The sequence below is a fragment of the Erythrolamprus reginae genome, chromosome 1 (genome assembly GCF_031021105.1).
Source record: "Erythrolamprus reginae isolate rEryReg1 chromosome 1, rEryReg1.hap1, whole genome shotgun sequence".
Taxonomy (NCBI): Eukaryota; Metazoa; Chordata; class Lepidosauria; order Squamata; family Dipsadidae; genus Erythrolamprus; species Erythrolamprus reginae.
Window position 1 is genome coordinate 72409012 of NC_091950.1, and position 18230 is coordinate 72427241.

The 18230-nt window shown below is 42.0% G+C and overlaps 1 protein-coding gene across 6 annotated transcripts in view; it reads left to right on the forward strand.

The window, feature by feature from the left end:
- Nucleotides 1–18230, forward strand: part of BAZ1A (bromodomain adjacent to zinc finger domain 1A) — a 65555-nt gene that overhangs the window by 43774 nt on the left and 3551 nt on the right. For 4 of the 6 annotated variants that reach the window (XM_070755628.1, XM_070755658.1, XM_070755619.1 and 1 more), the window contains 7 exons: nucleotides 1606–1754; nucleotides 8207–8278; nucleotides 10154–10401; nucleotides 10496–10725; nucleotides 11806–12263; nucleotides 15627–15769; nucleotides 17133–17220. In XM_070755628.1, coding sequence (XP_070611729.1) covers nucleotides 1606–1754; nucleotides 8207–8278; nucleotides 10154–10401; nucleotides 10496–10725; nucleotides 11806–12263; nucleotides 15627–15769; nucleotides 17133–17220 — 1388 coding nt within the window. The remainder of the gene's footprint in view (nucleotides 1–1605; nucleotides 1755–8206; nucleotides 8279–10153; nucleotides 10402–10495; nucleotides 10726–11805; nucleotides 12264–15626; nucleotides 15770–17132; nucleotides 17221–18230) is intronic. The other 2 variants (XM_070755638.1, XM_070755670.1) reach the window with 1 other exon arrangement.

Here is an 18230-nt window from a genome sequence, read left to right on the forward strand (position 1 = left end):
GTCTGGGTCGGAACATCTTAATTGGTTCCGCCTCCCTGCGGGGAAGGATTGGAGCCAGGAAGTCAAGCCATAGTAGAAAATGGTCTGACCATGACAAAGGCAATGCTTCTAAGCCCCTTAGTCTCAGACCATTACTCAATTGCTCGGAAAGGAATACCATGTCAGGTACGTGCCCTCCCTCGTGAGTCGGACCCCCGAACTACTTGAGTCAGGTCCATGGCTGTCATGGTGGCCATGAACTCCTGTGCCAGCCCAGAGGTTTCGCCGAGTGACGGCAGGTTGAAGTCCCCCAGGACAATAAGTCCGGGGAACTCCACCGCCAACCCAGCTACCTCCTCGAGTAGCACAGGCAGGGCTTTTGACACGCAGCTGGGAGGCAGGTACGTGAAAAATAAGCCCACCTGAACCCCTAAGTCCAACTTCATCAAGAGTGACTCGCAACCCGCAATTTCCGGAGCAATTATTCCCTATCTGGGTGCTGATTGCTGGCAAGGGGATGTTCTACTGTTTTTGTTTCCTTTTTAGCTTTTTTATTGTCTCTTGTAAAAGATGTGTAAATGTTGTCTATGTGCCTGTTCATGGCTGATTTCTCTAAGTGCCAAACCTCTAAGAATTCCCTAGCTGTTTTTGGACTTAGCTTGGGCTAGGATGTTCAGTTTACAACTGAAAGTATGATTAGATCTGTCCATATGTTGGTCAGTGGTCATTATAATTAATTTTCTAACTAAACTGTATTTATCTGTAGAGACAAACAATTTTTTGAAGAGAAATCGTGAATTTTTAACAGCATTAAAAATGGATGTATCAGAATCTTGATATTACTAAGATTTAAATATAGCATAACATTGCAATTGATGGCATATTAGACATCACAAACATATACCCTTTCAAAATTTTCTGAGAAAGGAAATGTAGTTTTAAGTAATTCCTTTATAAGCACCATCTGAACCAGAGAAATCTGGTGTCATTTTTTATGAATTGCACAAAACACATTGGTATTGCTTTGTTCCCTGCTTTTAGAATATAAATATGGTTTTTATGTTTGTTTGTTTGTTTGTTTGTTTGTTTGTTTGTATGTTTATTTATACACCACCAGAGTCTATGAGAACATTGGGTAATTTATACATGTGGTAAATTAATTTCACCAGTTGTATTCTGTTCAAACAAGATTTTTGAAGTTGATTTAGGTGCAAATGCTTCTTAATAAAGTACTTATAAGTTATACTCAGCAGAATGAAAATTCACAAATTCTCATTCTGATCATTCTTATTCTTTGGGTCTTGCCATGTTGGTGAAGTGAAGAGGGGGCAGAGGCTGCAGGAAATACTGTATTTCTCTGTTGCAGCCCCAAAGTGTAGAACAACCTTGCTTTTTCATTGACTGGTTCCTAATAGGATTGGATTGCTTATTTGTACCTGGATTATCATTAACATAGTTAGATAGTTGCTTACTGTTTTTATAGTTATTTGTGTTTATCCTGCTCTTGATGTTTTTATTCTGATTTTATGTTATAATCTAACCTGGCAATATGTAAACATAATACAAATAGCAAATACAATAAATTACATGGTTTAGGTTATTGAACAATTTTAAACTTTATTTTAGATTGATAGGATTAAAACCTGAATCTCGAAGTACTACTTCAACTAATACGAGTACACCACAGCCTATGAATAATACTGTACATTATTTGGCATTGGCATTGCTTCAGATACAGCAAGGAATTGAACGCAAATTTCTCAAAGCCCCACTTGGTAAGTGTCTACTTCTGGAACTCTGTTGATTTATGAAAGAAAAAATAATCTGGATCAAACAGATGTGTCAACAGATTTCCTAGCAGATATATTAAACAGTTTGTTAAAATTGGAAATATGTAAGAAAGTTGAAGTTTTAAAATTATCATTTTAGTTTAGAGACAAGTGATCTGAACATGCGTGCAAAGATTATTTATGAAATTAGGTTAAAGGGAACTCCAAACAAGTTCTACTTTGTACTTTTCATCATAGGTCCACAAGAGTATCTTCAGAAAAAAGTTATTTCTGTCCTCCCCTATCTCCCAGAATTTATCCAAATCCATGTTCATTGCCTCGATGACACTATCTAATCATCTCATCTTTCGTCTACTTGTCCTTTTGCCTTCAGTCTTTCAGTTTGTAGCATCTTCTCATAATTGCTAATCATAAAGAAAAAATACTTTCACCTTGATTTGACTTAAACAATTCAGTTTAGCTTAATGTAATCATCACATATAAGGACAGGCTCTGGTGCAAAACTCTCTAGATATTCTACTAGGAAATACTGTACTGTACTGTGTATCAAATTCTCCATTCCTATAGACCAGGGGTCTCCAACCTTTGCAATTCTAAGGCTTGTGGACTTCAACTCCCAGAATACCCCTGTAATTCCCTCAACAACTACTAGAGTGACACATGGCCCATTAATTCTATACCCTCTTCCTTTTACAAGCACAAACACATTTTATATAGAGTTTGATTGTCTTCTAACAAAATGACCAAAAATTATTCAAATTAACCAAATCCCCTCTTTCCAAAGAGTCAATGAGATTAATGTGCTACAGTTATTTCTTATCCCTCTAAAGAAATAATGCTCAGGCAACAAAAGACTGTTTTTTTTAAAGAATATCCTCACTTATCACCCAATTGCATCCAATTATGGAAATTTCTTATAGCTGCAAATTGAGGGACATATCTATAAGCCAAAAGTAGACCCTCCACACTCACCTTCTAGAAGGACCGAAGGTTATTCTGAAAATTTAGGGAACCAAGACTACGGAAAAGAATAGTAATGTTAGTTTGTAATCATATGCCCTTTGTCTATAATACAATTTCTAAGTATCTGTAGTTTGAGAAATTTAGAAGAAAATAACCACTGGACATTGAAAAATACTTGAAGCAGTGTGGAATGGAACTCCTTAAATTATCCCATTTTCAGGTGTTCCAAAGGTGCTTTTTAAAAAGGCGACTGGGCTTTCTTTATTTTGTTTAAAGATATTTCGCTTCTCATCCAAGAAGCTTTTTGGATGAGAAGCAAAACATCTTCAAACAAAACAATGAAAGTACAGTTGCTTTTTGAAAAAGCATTCAGCCATGACCTGAGTGACTAAGAATCTTCATAGACACTTCCCTTTTAGGGAAAAATACACTGTGATGTGGGATGTATTATATTCAGCATGACATATTTTACACATCGCTAATACACATGATCATAATCCTGTCCAAAAAGTAAATGAATGTATATGTGAGTGTTCTGACCGTGTTGAGATCAGAAAATTCATTTTATTGCCTCACTTTGTAAGATTTTGTAAGCTTCACCTTGTAAGACTGAGCAAAGTGTAGCTGGCTTTAAAATGTTGAATATTAAATGATAGACATTCAACACATGCATTGTCAACATAAACAATTTGTTTTAATTTTTTCTTCCAATATAACTTTGGATAAAAGCGCAAAATACAATATACCGTATTTTTCGGAGTATAAGACACACCAGAGTATAAGATGCACCTTAGTTTTCGGGGAGGAAAACAAGGGGAAAAAATTATGCCTTTGCCTCCCAGCAAACAGCTCAGATGATATACAGTGATCCCCCGATCATTGCGAGGGTTCCGTTCCAGGACCCCTAGCAATGATCGGGTTTTCGCGAAGTAGCGCTGCGGAAGTAAAAACACCATCTGCGCATGCGCAGATGGTGTTTTTACTTCCGCAGCAGCGAGGAGCCGAAGATTGGGGTTTCCCCACCGCCCACGCAAACTCCTCGCTGCCGCTCGCCCGCCCTTCGCCCGCCCACGCCGTTCGCTCGCGCCGCTTCCCAGCTGAGTCCTGAAGCCAATTCGCTTCAGGACTCAGCTGGGAAGCGGCAAGAATGAACGGCGTGGGCGGGCGAAGGCGCGTGGGCAGGCAGGCGGCGGACAAGCCGTTCGCTCGCGCCGCTTCCCAGCTGAGTCCTGAAGCCAATTCGCTTCAGGACTCAGCTGGGAAGCGGCGAGAATGAACGGCGTGGGCGGGCGAAGGGCGGGCGGCAGCGAGGAGTTTGCGTGGGCAGTGGGGAAACTCCTCGCTGATGCCCGCCGCTTGCCCTCCCGCCAGCAAGAGGGGGAAGACCTAGGGAAGCCGCCCAGCAGCTGATCTGCCCGGCGCCATCTACGCATGCGTGCCCATAGAAAAAAGGGCGCGCATGCGCAGATGGTGTTTTTACTTCCGGGTTGCAAAATCGCCATATAGCTGTTTCGCAATGATCGGGATCGCAATACCCGGGGGATCACTGTACACTGTTTGCTGTGATTTGTGTGCATGTGTGCCTGACCCATAGAAATAGCAAAGAATTGGAGAAATGTACAGTACATTATGACAGTATATATTGATGTCAGAAAGTTTTCTTAAATGTAGTCACACTAACTCCTCCCAATTATTTAAATAGATTTACTCCAAAGCTGACTTAGGGTTTAACTCAGCTGCCTTATCTTAATACTAAAACAGGACACTGTTACTTTTCAGACTATACTTGTACAGATGCAGTTAAAATTGATGTGACTTTCTGGAAGTATAAATTATTCTCTGCTATTTAAAAGAAGATACAAAAGCACTGGGCCTCCTCAGAGCAAGCATTCATTTTAAAAAGCTTCATTTTGTTAAGTTGTCTAGTGCAGCGTTTCCCAACCGGTGTGCCGCAGCACAGTAGTGTGCCGCGAGACATGGCCAGGTGTGCCGCGAGAAGCTCAAGCTGGGCGGGGCGCTGCCGGCGCCCCTGCCTGAGTGTCGTCCTGTGGGTGGTCTTGGGCTTCACAGTCGCTTCCTGGTTCCCTCTCCTCCCACCGCCTGTGTCTCCCGCCGTCGCCTCCCACCAAGCCGTCGCCCGTTGCCGTGGGTTCCTCGAGTGGGAGCTGCCGCTTCTCTCCGTCCAGCTCAGCCACGCTGCCGTAGAAAGCACAGAGGTTATTGCCACCGCTTCTGCCTCCACTCAGGAGCCACCGTGGTCACCGCGCCTTTTCCTCTCCCTCAGCTCAACCACGGTGGCTCCCTGAGTGGAGGCAGAGGCGGCGGCAATAACCTCTGCACTTTCTACGGCAGCGTGGCTGGGCTGCCTGGAACGAAGCGGCAGCTCCGAGGAATGAGGCGCTGGCGGTAGACACAGGCGGAGGGAGGAGAGGGAACCAGGAAGCCACCGTAAAGCCCAAGACCAGCCACAGGACGACCTTCAGCCAGGGGCACCGGAACCGCACGCAGCCATGGTGGGAGCAGCATGAGGTAGCAATGAGGCGCGAGGACAAGCAGGCAGCTTGGCGGAGGGGAAGCGCTGAGGGGCTCTCCTCCTTCCCCACCCCCGCGCTTCTCTCCCGCCCTGGCTTTCGCTTCGCCCCATGATTTCCCCGCAATTTCATCCAGGCCACCTCTTGCCTCCTTTTGAACTGCGGGGAAATCTGCGGGCAAAGCAAAAGCCAGGGCGGGAGAGAAGCGCGGGGGTGGGGAAGGAGGAGAGCCCCTCAGCGCTTCCCCTCCGCCAAGCTGCCTGCTTGTCGTCGCGCCTTGTTGCTATCTCCTGCCTTTTTCCAGGGGCCTTTGGAAGGCACCCAGGGAAGGGGGGGGATTGGGGGTGGCTTCAGCGGCTTCTCGTCCTCCTCATCCGGCTGCTAATGCCCGCCCGGCCCCTCTTGCAGTCCCTTCACGGAGCGCTTTTGTCCCAGGCTGTCAGCGAAAGGGCTGCAGGACAGGCGGGGCAGGCGTTCTTCTCACAGCTGAGGCAGAATTTGGAATGTCGGGTGTGTGTGCGTGCGGGCTCCGCATCCCCCTGCCACCCGGAACATTTAAAATAAGAAAAACCTTTGCCGGCCTCCGCAGAGAAGAAAGGAAGAGAGAGAAAGAGAGACAGAGCAAGAGAGACATAGCAAGAGAGGCAGAGAGAGAGAGAGAGAGAGAGCAAGAGAGACATAGCAAGAGAGGCAGAGAGAGAGACAGAGAAAGAGAAAGAGAGAAAGAGAGCTAGCAAGAGAGATAACAAGAGAGGCAGAGAGAGCAAGGGAGAGAGAAAGACATATAGGGAGGGAAGGAGGGAGAGAGAAAGAGAGCAAAAAAGAGAGGAAGAAAGAAAGAGGGATGGAGAGAGAGAAAGAAGGGAAGGAAGAGAGAGAAAGAGTGAGGGAGAAATAGAGCGAAATGGAGGAAGATTTTTTTTGTCAAAACTTTTCTTTAGCCACCCCCCCGTTCAGTGTTCCCCAGGATTTTGAAAATATGAATAATGTGCCGCGGCTCAAAAAAGGTTGGGAAACACTGGTCTAGTGGACCACTGGGAGTCCGCAAGAAAATTTTGGTGGTCTGTGGAGAGATCTTGGCCCCTGGGCTAGATATGGTAGATCAATATACAGTGGTACCTCGAGATACGAGTTTAATTCGTTCCGGACCTGGGCTCTTAAGTCGAGCAGCTCTTATCTTGAACGACTTTTCCCCATAGGAATTAATGTAAATAATTTTAATTGGTTCCAGCCCTCAAAAAACTCACAAAGTTAGTCTAAATTATGCAGAAAGACATGTTTTTAATGAAGAAATGTACATGTACATATAAATGAATAATGAAGTTTCTTTCACTTAACTTGTAAACTTTCTTAAACTTTTAAATTTACATATGTTCAACTTCTCTGCCACCCAATCCTGTAGGACAGAGGTCCCCAACCCTTTTTGCACCAGTGACCGGCTTTAAGCGATCAAGAGAGGAATGGGTGAATGAATGGACGGAGGGTGGGAAGGAAGGAAGGAAAGAGGGAAGGGACAGGAACAGAGGAAGGAAGCAAGGAAACTTATGAAAGGGGAGAGTAAGAGAGGAATGAGTGAAGGGAGGGAGGGAGGGAAGAAGGTGGGAAGGAGAAAGAAAAGAAGAAATAGAGGAAGGGAAGGTAAAAGAGAGAAAGAAAAAGAGCAAGAAAGAAAGAAAGAAAGAAAGAAAGGGGGAAGGGACAGGAACAGAGGAAGGAAGCAAGGAAACTTATGAAAGGGGAGAGTAAGAGAGGAATGAGTGAAGGGAGGGAGGGAGGGAAGAAGGTGGGAAGGAGAAAGAAAAGAAGAAATAGAGGAAGGGAAGGTAAAAGAGAGAAAGAAAAAGAGCAAGAAAGAAAGCTGCAAGCACCCCCCCGAGCCCCCCAGGCCGGCTGCAACCTTTTAAAACACGCGCGCCGCTTCGCAGCTGTCTCCTGAAGCCGAACGCGGAAGTTAGCGTTTGGCTTCAGGAGACAGCTCCTTGGCGCTTGTATCTCGAATTTGGGCTTGTAAGTAGAACAAAAATATCTCTCCCCTCCCAGCTCTTATCTCGAGTTGCTCTTAAGTAGAGCAGCTCTTATGTCGGGGTTCCACTGTAATTAAATAAGCATTTATAATTTTGTTATATTAAATGGGTGCATTTCATATTAATAAAATAGAAATTCTCTGATCATTATTTTACAAATGTATCTTTTAAAAAGTTCATATTAATGGTCTGGGTGGGCTTAAAATTATGAATTAGAGTCCATGGGATTAGACATTATGAATTTGGTGGTCCCTGAGGTCTAAAAGGTTGGGGACCCCAGTCTAGAACAATAATAGAGCAGTCTTTAAAAAATAAGTCTAATAATTGGAACAGTCTACAGACATTATTGTTATTGACTTGTCTCCATGCATCTAGTTTCAGTAGTCTGATTAGCACAAGAAAGTGAAATTCTGCCTCTACCTCCCAGCAATTTGCCTCCTGGTAGCTTTAGTTTCAGTCTCGTTTTCAGCATGTGGTCTGCCTGTAGCCTCAATCAACTGAGGGTCGGGAAGCTGATAATCTGTTGCCTGGCTTAACAGGCTCTGTTCTGTTTGCTGCAAGGAGGTAAACTGCTGGGAGGCAGAGGTCAAAGGGTGGGGAGGGCTGGATGGGGCTGCATTTGGTGTGTACCGAACCCAAATTTTCACCGGTTTTGGGGAGGTATAAAGGTGTGTCTTATAGTCTGAAAAATACGGTACCTAATGGAGGATTGAAAATGTTTGTAAAACTGCAAAATTTACCATCATTTTAAACATTGATACAGTGAAAGATAAAGTCGATTTTTAGCCACACTCATGTCCAATTTCTCCTCCCACCCCAATGGTCCTGGTTCCTATAGCAGTGTAATCTTATTTTTTGAAAAACAGGCTATGCTAGTGAAAGGTTCTCTTCTGTTTCCAAATGAACTTGAAATAACTAGGTGATGCAGAAGAAAATAAAAGAGACCAAAAAGGTGATAAAAGGAGGAAGAGAGAAGATCAGAGTAAATATGGTAAACGATAGATTTTCTTCCATTAAAAAAATGCTCAAAATGATAATCTAAACATGAAATATTTTCCGAAGCATTGCTTTCCACAAAATGCATGGCAGTTATCCAGCTTTATAACCAAAGCCAAACTGGAATTGCCTTCTTCAAAAACAAATGTGTCTGGTATTAATAGGGTAAACGTTCTGATAAATACAGCGGTTTGATGATCTAGCAGGAACATGATTATTTCAAAGAAGTGAAATTATATCCAAAGGGAATTATAGCTTTGCTTTTTTTTCTGGGAAGCTTCAATTTGGTCACTGCCCTTGAAGATGTCATTAATTTGGGCATTAATACAGATTTGTCATGCCCTACACTAGATTATTATTTTTTTTTGGCCCTTATTGTAGCCACTCAGTGCATTTTAAATAAATTATGGAAGAATGAACCCTAGCTAGTTTTTTATCTTCCAACAAACTGGCCTTTAAAATCATATTGCCCCTCTCATTGATTCATTTTTCATATGTGAAAAATGTATGTGCAGATGAATTCTTTATCTAATGCTTTTGACATTACAAGAAAGAAAAGGGACATTATACCATAGTTTAAATAGTAACTTGTAATTATTGAAGGTGAATTTGATTATGTGCAGATGAATTAATATTCTGAGACCGACTAGAACTACTAATTGGAAAAGTAGTACAATATATGTGTGTTTATTTAGAAAGAGAAGGATACTTTTAATCTGTGTTACTGAAGAGGACTACAGTGATCCCCCGAGTTTCGCGATCCCGATCATTGCGAAAGACTATATCGCGATTTTTCCACCCGGAAGTAAAAACACCATCTGCGCATGCGCGCCCCTTTTTTCTATGGCCACGCATGCGTAGATGGTGGAGTTTGCGTTCCCCCCGGCAGATCAGCTGCTGGGCGGCTTCCCTGGGTCTTCCCCCTCTTGCTGGCGGGAGGGCGAGCAGCGGGCATCAGCGAGGAGCCGGGGTTTCCCCTTTGCATGGGCGGCCGGTAAGACCCCAGCGCCGCTTCCCAGCTGAGTCCCGAAGCCAAACGCGGAAGTTCGCCTTTGCCGTCTGGCTTCAGGACTCAGCTGGGAAGCGGCGCGAGTGAAGGGCGGGCGAAGGGCGGGCGAGCGGCGGGCGCGTGGGCAGGCAGGCGGCGGGCGGACAAGCGGCGGGCGCGGCAGCAGCGAGGAGTTTGCGTGGGCGGCGGGGAAACCCCAATATTCGGCTCCTCGCTGCTGTGGCGGAAGTAAAAACACCATCTGCGCATGCGCAGATGGTGTTTTTACTTCCGCACTGCTACTTCGCGAAAAACCGATCATCGCGAGGGGTCCTGGAACGGAACCCCCGCGATAATCGGGGGACCACTGTATTGCAATATAACCATATAATTCTTATGTCCACCTAATTATTGTGAGCCATCTGTCCAATATAACATTCATAATACTATAGGGTTTATGTATATTATATTGCAATTTTATAGATTATTTTAAAAATAGTTTCTTTGAATAACAACTTCGGTGGGAATTAAAACTGAAATGTAGGATCACAGAGAAATTAACACTATGCTGTTTGTAATCTGATACATATCCTCTATTGTCTGAGCCTGATCATTAACCAGTTTCTAATTTCTCGTTTATAAGATTATTTTCTCCCTATTTAACATAATTGATCTTAGCTTTTGAAATTTTCGGAAACTTTTTGGAATACCAAATGCTTGTATTTATCAAATGAGTCCATTTAGTTGATTTAACACTGTGAAAAAAGAGACTATATTAAGATTTACAAAAATGAGTATATTACTTTTAACCAAGTTGATTATTCTGTATATTTTTGTGCATAATAAATAATGTTGTGATATTATTTTTTTCTTTATTTGAAGATGGCAGCGATGGTGGCCGTTCACACAAAACAGTGTTGGATCGCTGGCGAGAATCACTTCTTTCTTCTGCTAGCCTCTCTCAGATCTTCCTTCATCTCTCAACACTGGAGCGAAGCGTAATCTGGTCTAAGTCTATTTTAAATACCCGGTGCAAAATGTGTAGAAGGAAAGGAGATGCTGAGAGCATGGTGCTTTGTGATAGCTGTGATCGAGGCTATCATATCTACTGTATAAGACCAAAGCTTAAGGTAATTTGAAGTATTTTCTTTAGAAGGTTAAAACTTATTTCTGATATTAAGTAGAAAAATATTTCAGTAATAATATATTCTGGCTCTCTTCAAGGCTGTTCCTGATGGAGACTGGTTTTGTCCGGAGTGTCGACCTAAGCAGCGCTCTAGGCGACTTTCATCCAGACAGAGACCTTCTGTGGAGAGCGATGAAGAGGCTGTAGAAGAAATTAAAGAAGAAGATGAAACTAGTTATGAGGAAATTGGGCAAAGTGAAGATGATTATGAAGAGGAAGAAGAGGATGAGAATATTGATAATTCTGATTCTCAAGATGATGAAAAAAGGTAAATCAAGAAACTAAGTTAAAAATGTGCAGAAGTCCCATACAGACTTCCAATAGTCTCTAATTTTCTTGCTAAGGATACAAATCTTAGAGACTTAAGCAAGAGAGCACAGGTGTATATCAGTTTAACACAAACAACCACATGACAAACTAGTAACAATGGAGCATTGAGATATCTGCAAGAAATACTATTTGCCTGCAAGCAAGAACTGGTGGGATGCAATAGACAAACGGAAAATGAAGATGTTAAAGTGCTCTGGGTTGTTAGAATTCAAACAAAAAAGCACCTACCACATAACACCATAGGTTTAACAATTGTCAATAAGAAAGACAAAAAGAGCCTGGACAGTGGATGTGGCAGAACCTGGAGACAGCAGAATAGAAGAGGAAGAACTGGAGAAAATTGCATTTTACGTACTTGAATAAAGTAGCTTACCCATTTATCTATTCATAAATTTAGCCTTTGGTTTCAACATTTAGCCAGAGATATGGACTACTCCTGGTTCTTCTAGATCAAAAATTGTGACTAAAGATCTGTATGGTAATTTAATGTTCTTGACTTGATAGTGTTAGTATGCCAGAGACAGGTTGTAATTCATCCATATTCCAGAAAACACTAAATTAAAGTAGTCCATTATACTGCACTTCAGGCTATTTCGTGTAGATTTGTTTAGAATTTCCAATTAGTAAAAAAGGTGAGACCGACTAGAACTACTAACTGGAAAAGTATGTTACTAGATTTTAAACTTTTTAATTGACTGTTGCTTATCATATTTAAAGTCCTGTATTAATTGACACTAGGTTATATAAAGAAATGCTAATATCCATTTTGGAATGTCCCTGTGCTAACATTAATTACCATCTTTGAGACCCATCTTTTGTGCACTTTGAAAGTAATAACATAGCTAATGATTATAAAATGGAATTTCTCCACTGCAGTGTCCCATTTGTGTATACACTTAAGAAATCTGACGGAATATATCTTACTTTTCTATTAAGTGCTGAATTCACAAATTTAAAAAATAAAACAGAATAAAAAATATTGTGTCATAAACATTTATAATTCTATCATTTCTTACAGCTTATCCAAATTTGGAGAGCCTCAAGTAAAACTTACTTTAAGAACAAGAGCCTCAAAGCTTGCTAATAACCAGCTGAGTACTGGAAGATACAACTCTCGCAGTCAGCAGAATACACCTAAGCAAATTGGCTCTTCATATAAAGCTCTTGGAAAGAATATTAGAAAAACAAAATCTGCTCCTCCATCAGTGACAAAAGCACTACGACTTAGCAGTCGTATTACTCGCCATAATCAAGAGGTGCTGAAGGCAGATGCATTTATAGAGTTGACCAGCCGTCAAAGGCAACGTAGAGGAACGAAGACAACAGACACTACTCCAGAGAGTAGTTCTGGTTCCTTTGGCTTCAAAATTATTGAAGATGTGAATTTAAGAAAAAGGAAAAGCTCTCCGATTTCAGTAGGAAAAAAATCACAAGATACAGATTCCCTCAAAAGGGGTAGGAAACGTCAATCTACAGGTACAACATTTTTTTAAAATAAAATTGACTGCCAGAATAAATTCAGCTCATATTTAGTGTGGCTTGGGGGCTTAGTGAAGTAGTCCAATGTTGCTTTCCATTATTAAGAACGGAGGCCATTTAATGGGTGAATTTGCAATTGTGGCAATATTGAAGAAATACTACTTATTTATTTATTTTTATTTTTATTTATTATTTGGATTTGTATGCCGCCCCTCTCCGAAGACTCGGGGCGGCTCACAACAAGTGAAAAACAATCCAATACATAATCCAATTAATTAAAATATTTATAAATTTAAGAAAACCCCCTATACTAACATACACACACACAAGCATACCATGTATAAATTCAACGTGCCCAGGGGGAGATGTTTAGTTTTCCCATGCCTGACGGCAAAGGTGGGTTTTGAGGAGTTTACGGAAGGCGGGAAGAGTAGGGGCAGTTCTGATCTCCGGGGGGAGTTGGTTCCAGAGAGTCGGTGCCGCCACAGAGAAGGCTCTCCCCCTGGGGCCCGCCAACCGACATTGTTTAGTTGACGGGACCCGGAGGAGGCCCACTCTGTGGGACCTAATCGGTCGCTGGGATTCGTGCGGCAGAAGGCGGTCTCGGAGATATTCTGGTCCAGTGCCATGAAGGGCTTTAAAGGTCATAACCAACACTTTGAATTGTGACCGGAAACTGATCGGCAGCCAATGCAGACTGCGGAGTGATGGTGAAACATGGGCATACCTGGGTAAGCCCATGACTGCTCTCGCAGCTGCATTCTGCACGATCTGAAGTTTCCGAACACTTTTCAAAGGTAGCCCCATGTAGAGAGCATTACAGTAGTCGAACCTCGAGGTGATGAGGGCATGAGTGACTGTGAGCAATGAGTCCAGGTCCAGATAGGGCCGCAACTGGTGCACCAGGCGAACCTGGGCAAACGCCCCCCTCGCCACAGCTGAAAGATGGTTCTCTAATGTGAGCTGTGGATCGAGGAGGACGCCCAAGTTGCGGACCCTCTCTGAGGGGGTCAATAATCCCCCCCCCCAGGGTAATGGACGGACAGATGGGATTGTCCTTGGGAGGCAAAACCCACAGCCACTCCGTCTTATCCGGGTTGAGCTTGAGTCTGTTGACACCCATCCAGGCCCCAACAGCCTCCAGGCACCGGCACATCACTTCCACCGCTTCGTTGACTGGGCATGGGGTGGAGATGTAAAGCTGGGTATCATCGGCATATTGATGATACCTCACCCCATGTCCTTGGATGATCTCACCCAGTGGTTTCATGTAGATGTTAAATAGCAAGGGGGAGAGGACCGACCCCTGAGGTACTCCACAAGGGAGAGACACCGGAGTCGACCTCTGACCCCCCACTAACACCGACTGCGACCGGCCAGAGAGGTAGGAGGAGAACCACTGAAGCACAGTGCCTCCCACCCCCAACCCCTGCAACCGGTGCAGAAGGATACCATGGTCGATGGTATCGAAAGCCGCTGAGAGACCGAGGAGCACCAGGACAGAGGATAAACCCCTGTCCCGGGCCCGCCAGAGATCATCCATCAACGCGACCAAAGCGGTTTCCGTGCTGTAACCGGGCCTGAAGCCCGACTGCTGGGGACCTAGATAATTGGCTTCTTCCAAGGACCGCTGGAGCTGGAGTGCCACCACCTTCTCGACAACCTTCCCCATAAAGGGAAGGTTGGAGACTGGACGATAGTTGTTGAGTATGGTTGGGTCCAGGGAAGGCTTCTTGAGGAGGGGGCGCACAAGCGCTTCTTTATAGAGTGATGGAAAAACTCCCCTCCCCAAGGAAGCATTGGTAATCTCCTGGGCCCAGCTCCGTGTCACCTCCCTGCCGGCCGAGACCAACCAGGAGGGACACGGATCCAGTAAACAGGTGGCGGAACTCACAGCTCCAATGGCCTTGTCCACTTCATCAGGTGTCACCAGATCAAACTCTTCCCAGACAGGTGGACAAGTACGTGCCCCAGTCACCTCGACTGACTCGTTGTCAGTCAACTCTGTTTTACAATTGGAGTCGAGGTCGGCCCGGATCTGAGCGACTTTATCAGCGAAAAACGTGTTAAACTCCTCGGCACTACTCTGCAAGGGCTCCCCAACTCCCCCCTGGTTAAGAAGGGAGCGGGTCACCCTAAACAGAGCGGCCGGGCGGGATTCCGCTGATGCAATCAAGCCGGCATGGTACGCGCATCTTGCCGCCTTGAGCGCCACTTTGTAAGTCTTAATAAAAGCTCTTACAAGTGTTCGATCAGATTCAGACCTACTCTTCCTCCATCGCTTCTCTAGACGTCTCTTCCTTATTTTGATTTGGGGTAGTTTGAAGGATGAGAATTCTTAACCCAATCATTTCAACTGAGATTATTTTCAGGTTTTTTTTATGCTTATTGACCAGTCAGCTTCATAATATTCAACACAATATGTTGAAAGCAAACAGAAACCAGGATCAGAAAATGCTTGGATTAGTAGTTATAGTTGAAAATGCCTAAATAAAATATTGTTCATTGGTGACATGAGTTTCTCTCGGTGGGCAATTGATAATATTTGTATGATGACATTATTGTGATTTGCTGCAGACACATTGATCGGTAAAACTATCTTTGTTGGAAGAGTGAACTGTGTTTGGGTCAACTTTTGTGAATTTAACAAGCAGCTTGAATTGAATTGAAATAAGTTAGCACAAGTGCCAATACTATCTGTTTCCCGGTCAGGTTTTTCTTCATAAACTGGAACAAGCCAGGTTCAGAACAATTTATTTCTACTTATACAGTATGAAATTGTAAAAAGTACTTTTTCTTTCTTGTTTTCCAAATTTTACAATATGTAGTCTAGTTATACGCATAGGCATAGAAGATTAATTGGCAAATGAAGTCTCTCTTAATTCACCTTATTTGGCTGACACCCTTGGGATTGAGTTATGCCTGCATTCTAGAAGCAAGTAATAAATGTAAATTATGCAATCATCCATCGCACGCTCATTCAGTAATCACTCATTCAGCAACTGTTCTAAGTTACAACATACTAAATGCGGATTTTATGATCATCTTTACAATTCAGCTTTCATGCCATTACAATTAATTCGGCTGTGATCATGCCATTATAATTTGAGCACTTGAGAATCAACCCACAGTTATGACAATGCAATGTCAGTGCATATTCCACGGTAATGTGATTACCATTTTCAACCATCACTACTGGCTTTTGAGAAGCAAAATTGCCATTCCTATTTATCATAATTTAGCAAAGACTACCTGTAGTCCAAAGATATGAACAAGTTTGTAATGGTGGATATATTAAATTTTCTGTAGTTTCTCTACATTTGTCTTTTTTGATGTCCATGTGTGATCCTATTATTCTAGAACTTTCTCAAGTGCCACTGAATCGGAGGACCTCAGGGCGGCAGGGTGGAGTACATGAATTATCTGCTTTTGAGCAGCTTGTTGTCGAACTGGTGCGACATGATGACAGTTGGCCCTTTATGAAATTGGTTTCCAAAGTACAGGTAACTAATAATTTCAGAGTACTAAAGTAATTAACTTGAATATTTATTTATTGGAAATAATTGTAGGGAAGAAAAATTACTAAATGTATCTGATCTTCATAAATAAGTTATACTGGGAAAGAAAATTGCAAACAAATAATAGGCCTCACATAGATAAAATTAAAACTTTGTTGATTTCTTCAGTAACATACTAAAATTTAGGTTATAGAAATATTCAAATTACATTTTGGAATTCTCTCCTTCATTGAGACTTGCCAATGAAATTACTTTTGCAAAAAATGGCAGTGTTATGATAAGTAGTAGAGAATGCATCATTATAAAAAAATGTTGGTGCTTCTCAGAGAACTTAAATGTAATGCACCAGAATATATTATGTGAAATAACAATCCATAAACAAGATAGCTATTGGAGAGAGAGAGAAAAATAGAAATGACAATAAAGTTTCAGTAGAGGGCAATATATATCTGACTTGTCCGGGCTCAGAAGTTGAACAGTATTAATACAGCTGGTATTAGGTGGGGGTAGAGAATACCAAGGCAATAAGGTGGACTGAAAAGTTTAAAAACCTCTTCCAAGACAAAGGCAATGGCAAAACAGTTCCATATTCTTTCCAGGAACCCTACAGGAAAGTATCTAGGAAGTCAAAAGTAAAATTTGAAGGAATTTTTATTTAAGACTTGAAATACTTGGTTTAGACAACTTACAACTCCGTCGTCTCCATTCCGACTTAATTATAGTTCATAAAATCATACACCAAAATGCCCTACCTGTTAACAACTACTTTCAACCACTATTTTTCAGAGGTTCTTAGAAATCTTTGTTCAAGCCAGCATATACTTGCATATATCTGTGTTGAGATTAGTCCTTAATAGTGAATACCCAGGATTTTGTTATTTAGGAAGGATCTACCATACTCAAACCTACTTGTCATCTCATTGAAACATCTGATTAATTTCTCTTTCAAATGAACTGATAATCCTAGAGGTTCACAAACTTTAGCTATAGTTTTGAGTCTTTTTCTTCAATGAATAATGAACAAGTACAGTATTTGCTTAGTTTGGTTCTCTCTATGTACTTTTGGGAGGTATGGAGAAGAGATGTTTTAGATCATGTTTAGACAGAAATATTAAAAATTCAAATGAGTTCACAAACTTTGTGCTTAAGAACTTTGTGGTAAGCTATAATTCTCTTCCTCACAATCTGAAAACTAATTTATGTCAAATATATTTATATGGATTTCATTCTTCATACCAAAGAAGCAGGACCAATTGCTTGGAAGCAAAGAATTTGCCTTGGAATTAAGAAAAAAATGTTTTATTTTGTATGAAATTATCCCTTAATTTTTTTGCTTTATAATGTACAGGTACCAGACTACTACGATATAATAAAGAAGCCCATCGCTTTAAATATAATCCGTGAAAAAGTGAACAAATGTGAATACAAAGTAGCCTGTAAGTAATGTTGTGTAATAATTTAACAATGTTTAAAACAATTTACGGTAATTTAAATAACCATGGACTTTTGGATAATGAATATAGAAAATAACACTGGAATAGGAATCTCTAGTGCAAAAGTTTTAAAATGCAGAGTTACTCCTTATACTTATATGCCTTTCGTAAACTCCTTAAAACCCACCTCTGCCGTCAAGCGTGGGGGAACTGAAACATCTCCCCCGCCTATGTAGTTTTTTGTGTATGATATGATTGTATGTATGTTTTTATATATTGGGGTTTCTTGTTTTTTAGACTTTTTAAATGTATTATTGTTATTTTAGGTTCTAACTATTAGATTTGTCATTATATATTGTTTTTATCATTGCTGTAAGCCGCCCCGAGTCTACGGAGAGGGGTGGCATACAAATCTAATAAATAATAATAATAATAATAATAATAATAATAATAATAATAATAATGGCAGTTCTTTTAAGCAGCTTCATTTTTTTCCTTGGGTCATGTGAGGCTGGAGTATATTTTCCCTTTTGAATCAAAACCACGGCATTCCCCTGGGACATGCTTATCTAAACAAAATTAACATTTAAATAAAATAATAGAATGTATTGTCTCTCCCTCATATTTATGCTGTTTTATTCTGAGAGAAAGATTGTGATCTCCCCTTACAATTCCAATCTGAGAGGTTCCTTGGAGTCAGGGAGCTTCTGGCAATATGAACGGTATTCAGGGTTTCTTTTTTAAAGAAAGGTCTCTGGTCCTTAATCACTATACAGTGATCCCCCGCTCGTTGCGAGGGTTCCGTTCCAGGACCCCCTGCAACGAGCGGGTTTTCGCGAAGTAGCGCTGCGGAAGTAAAAACACCATCTGCGCATGTGCAGATGGTGTTTTTACTTCCGCAGCGCTAGCGAGGAGCCGAAGATTGAGGACTCAGCTCGGAAGCTGCACGGGTGTTTTAAAAGGTCTCCGCCGGCATGGGGGGCTTCTTAGCACCCCCCCAAACCCGAGTTGGG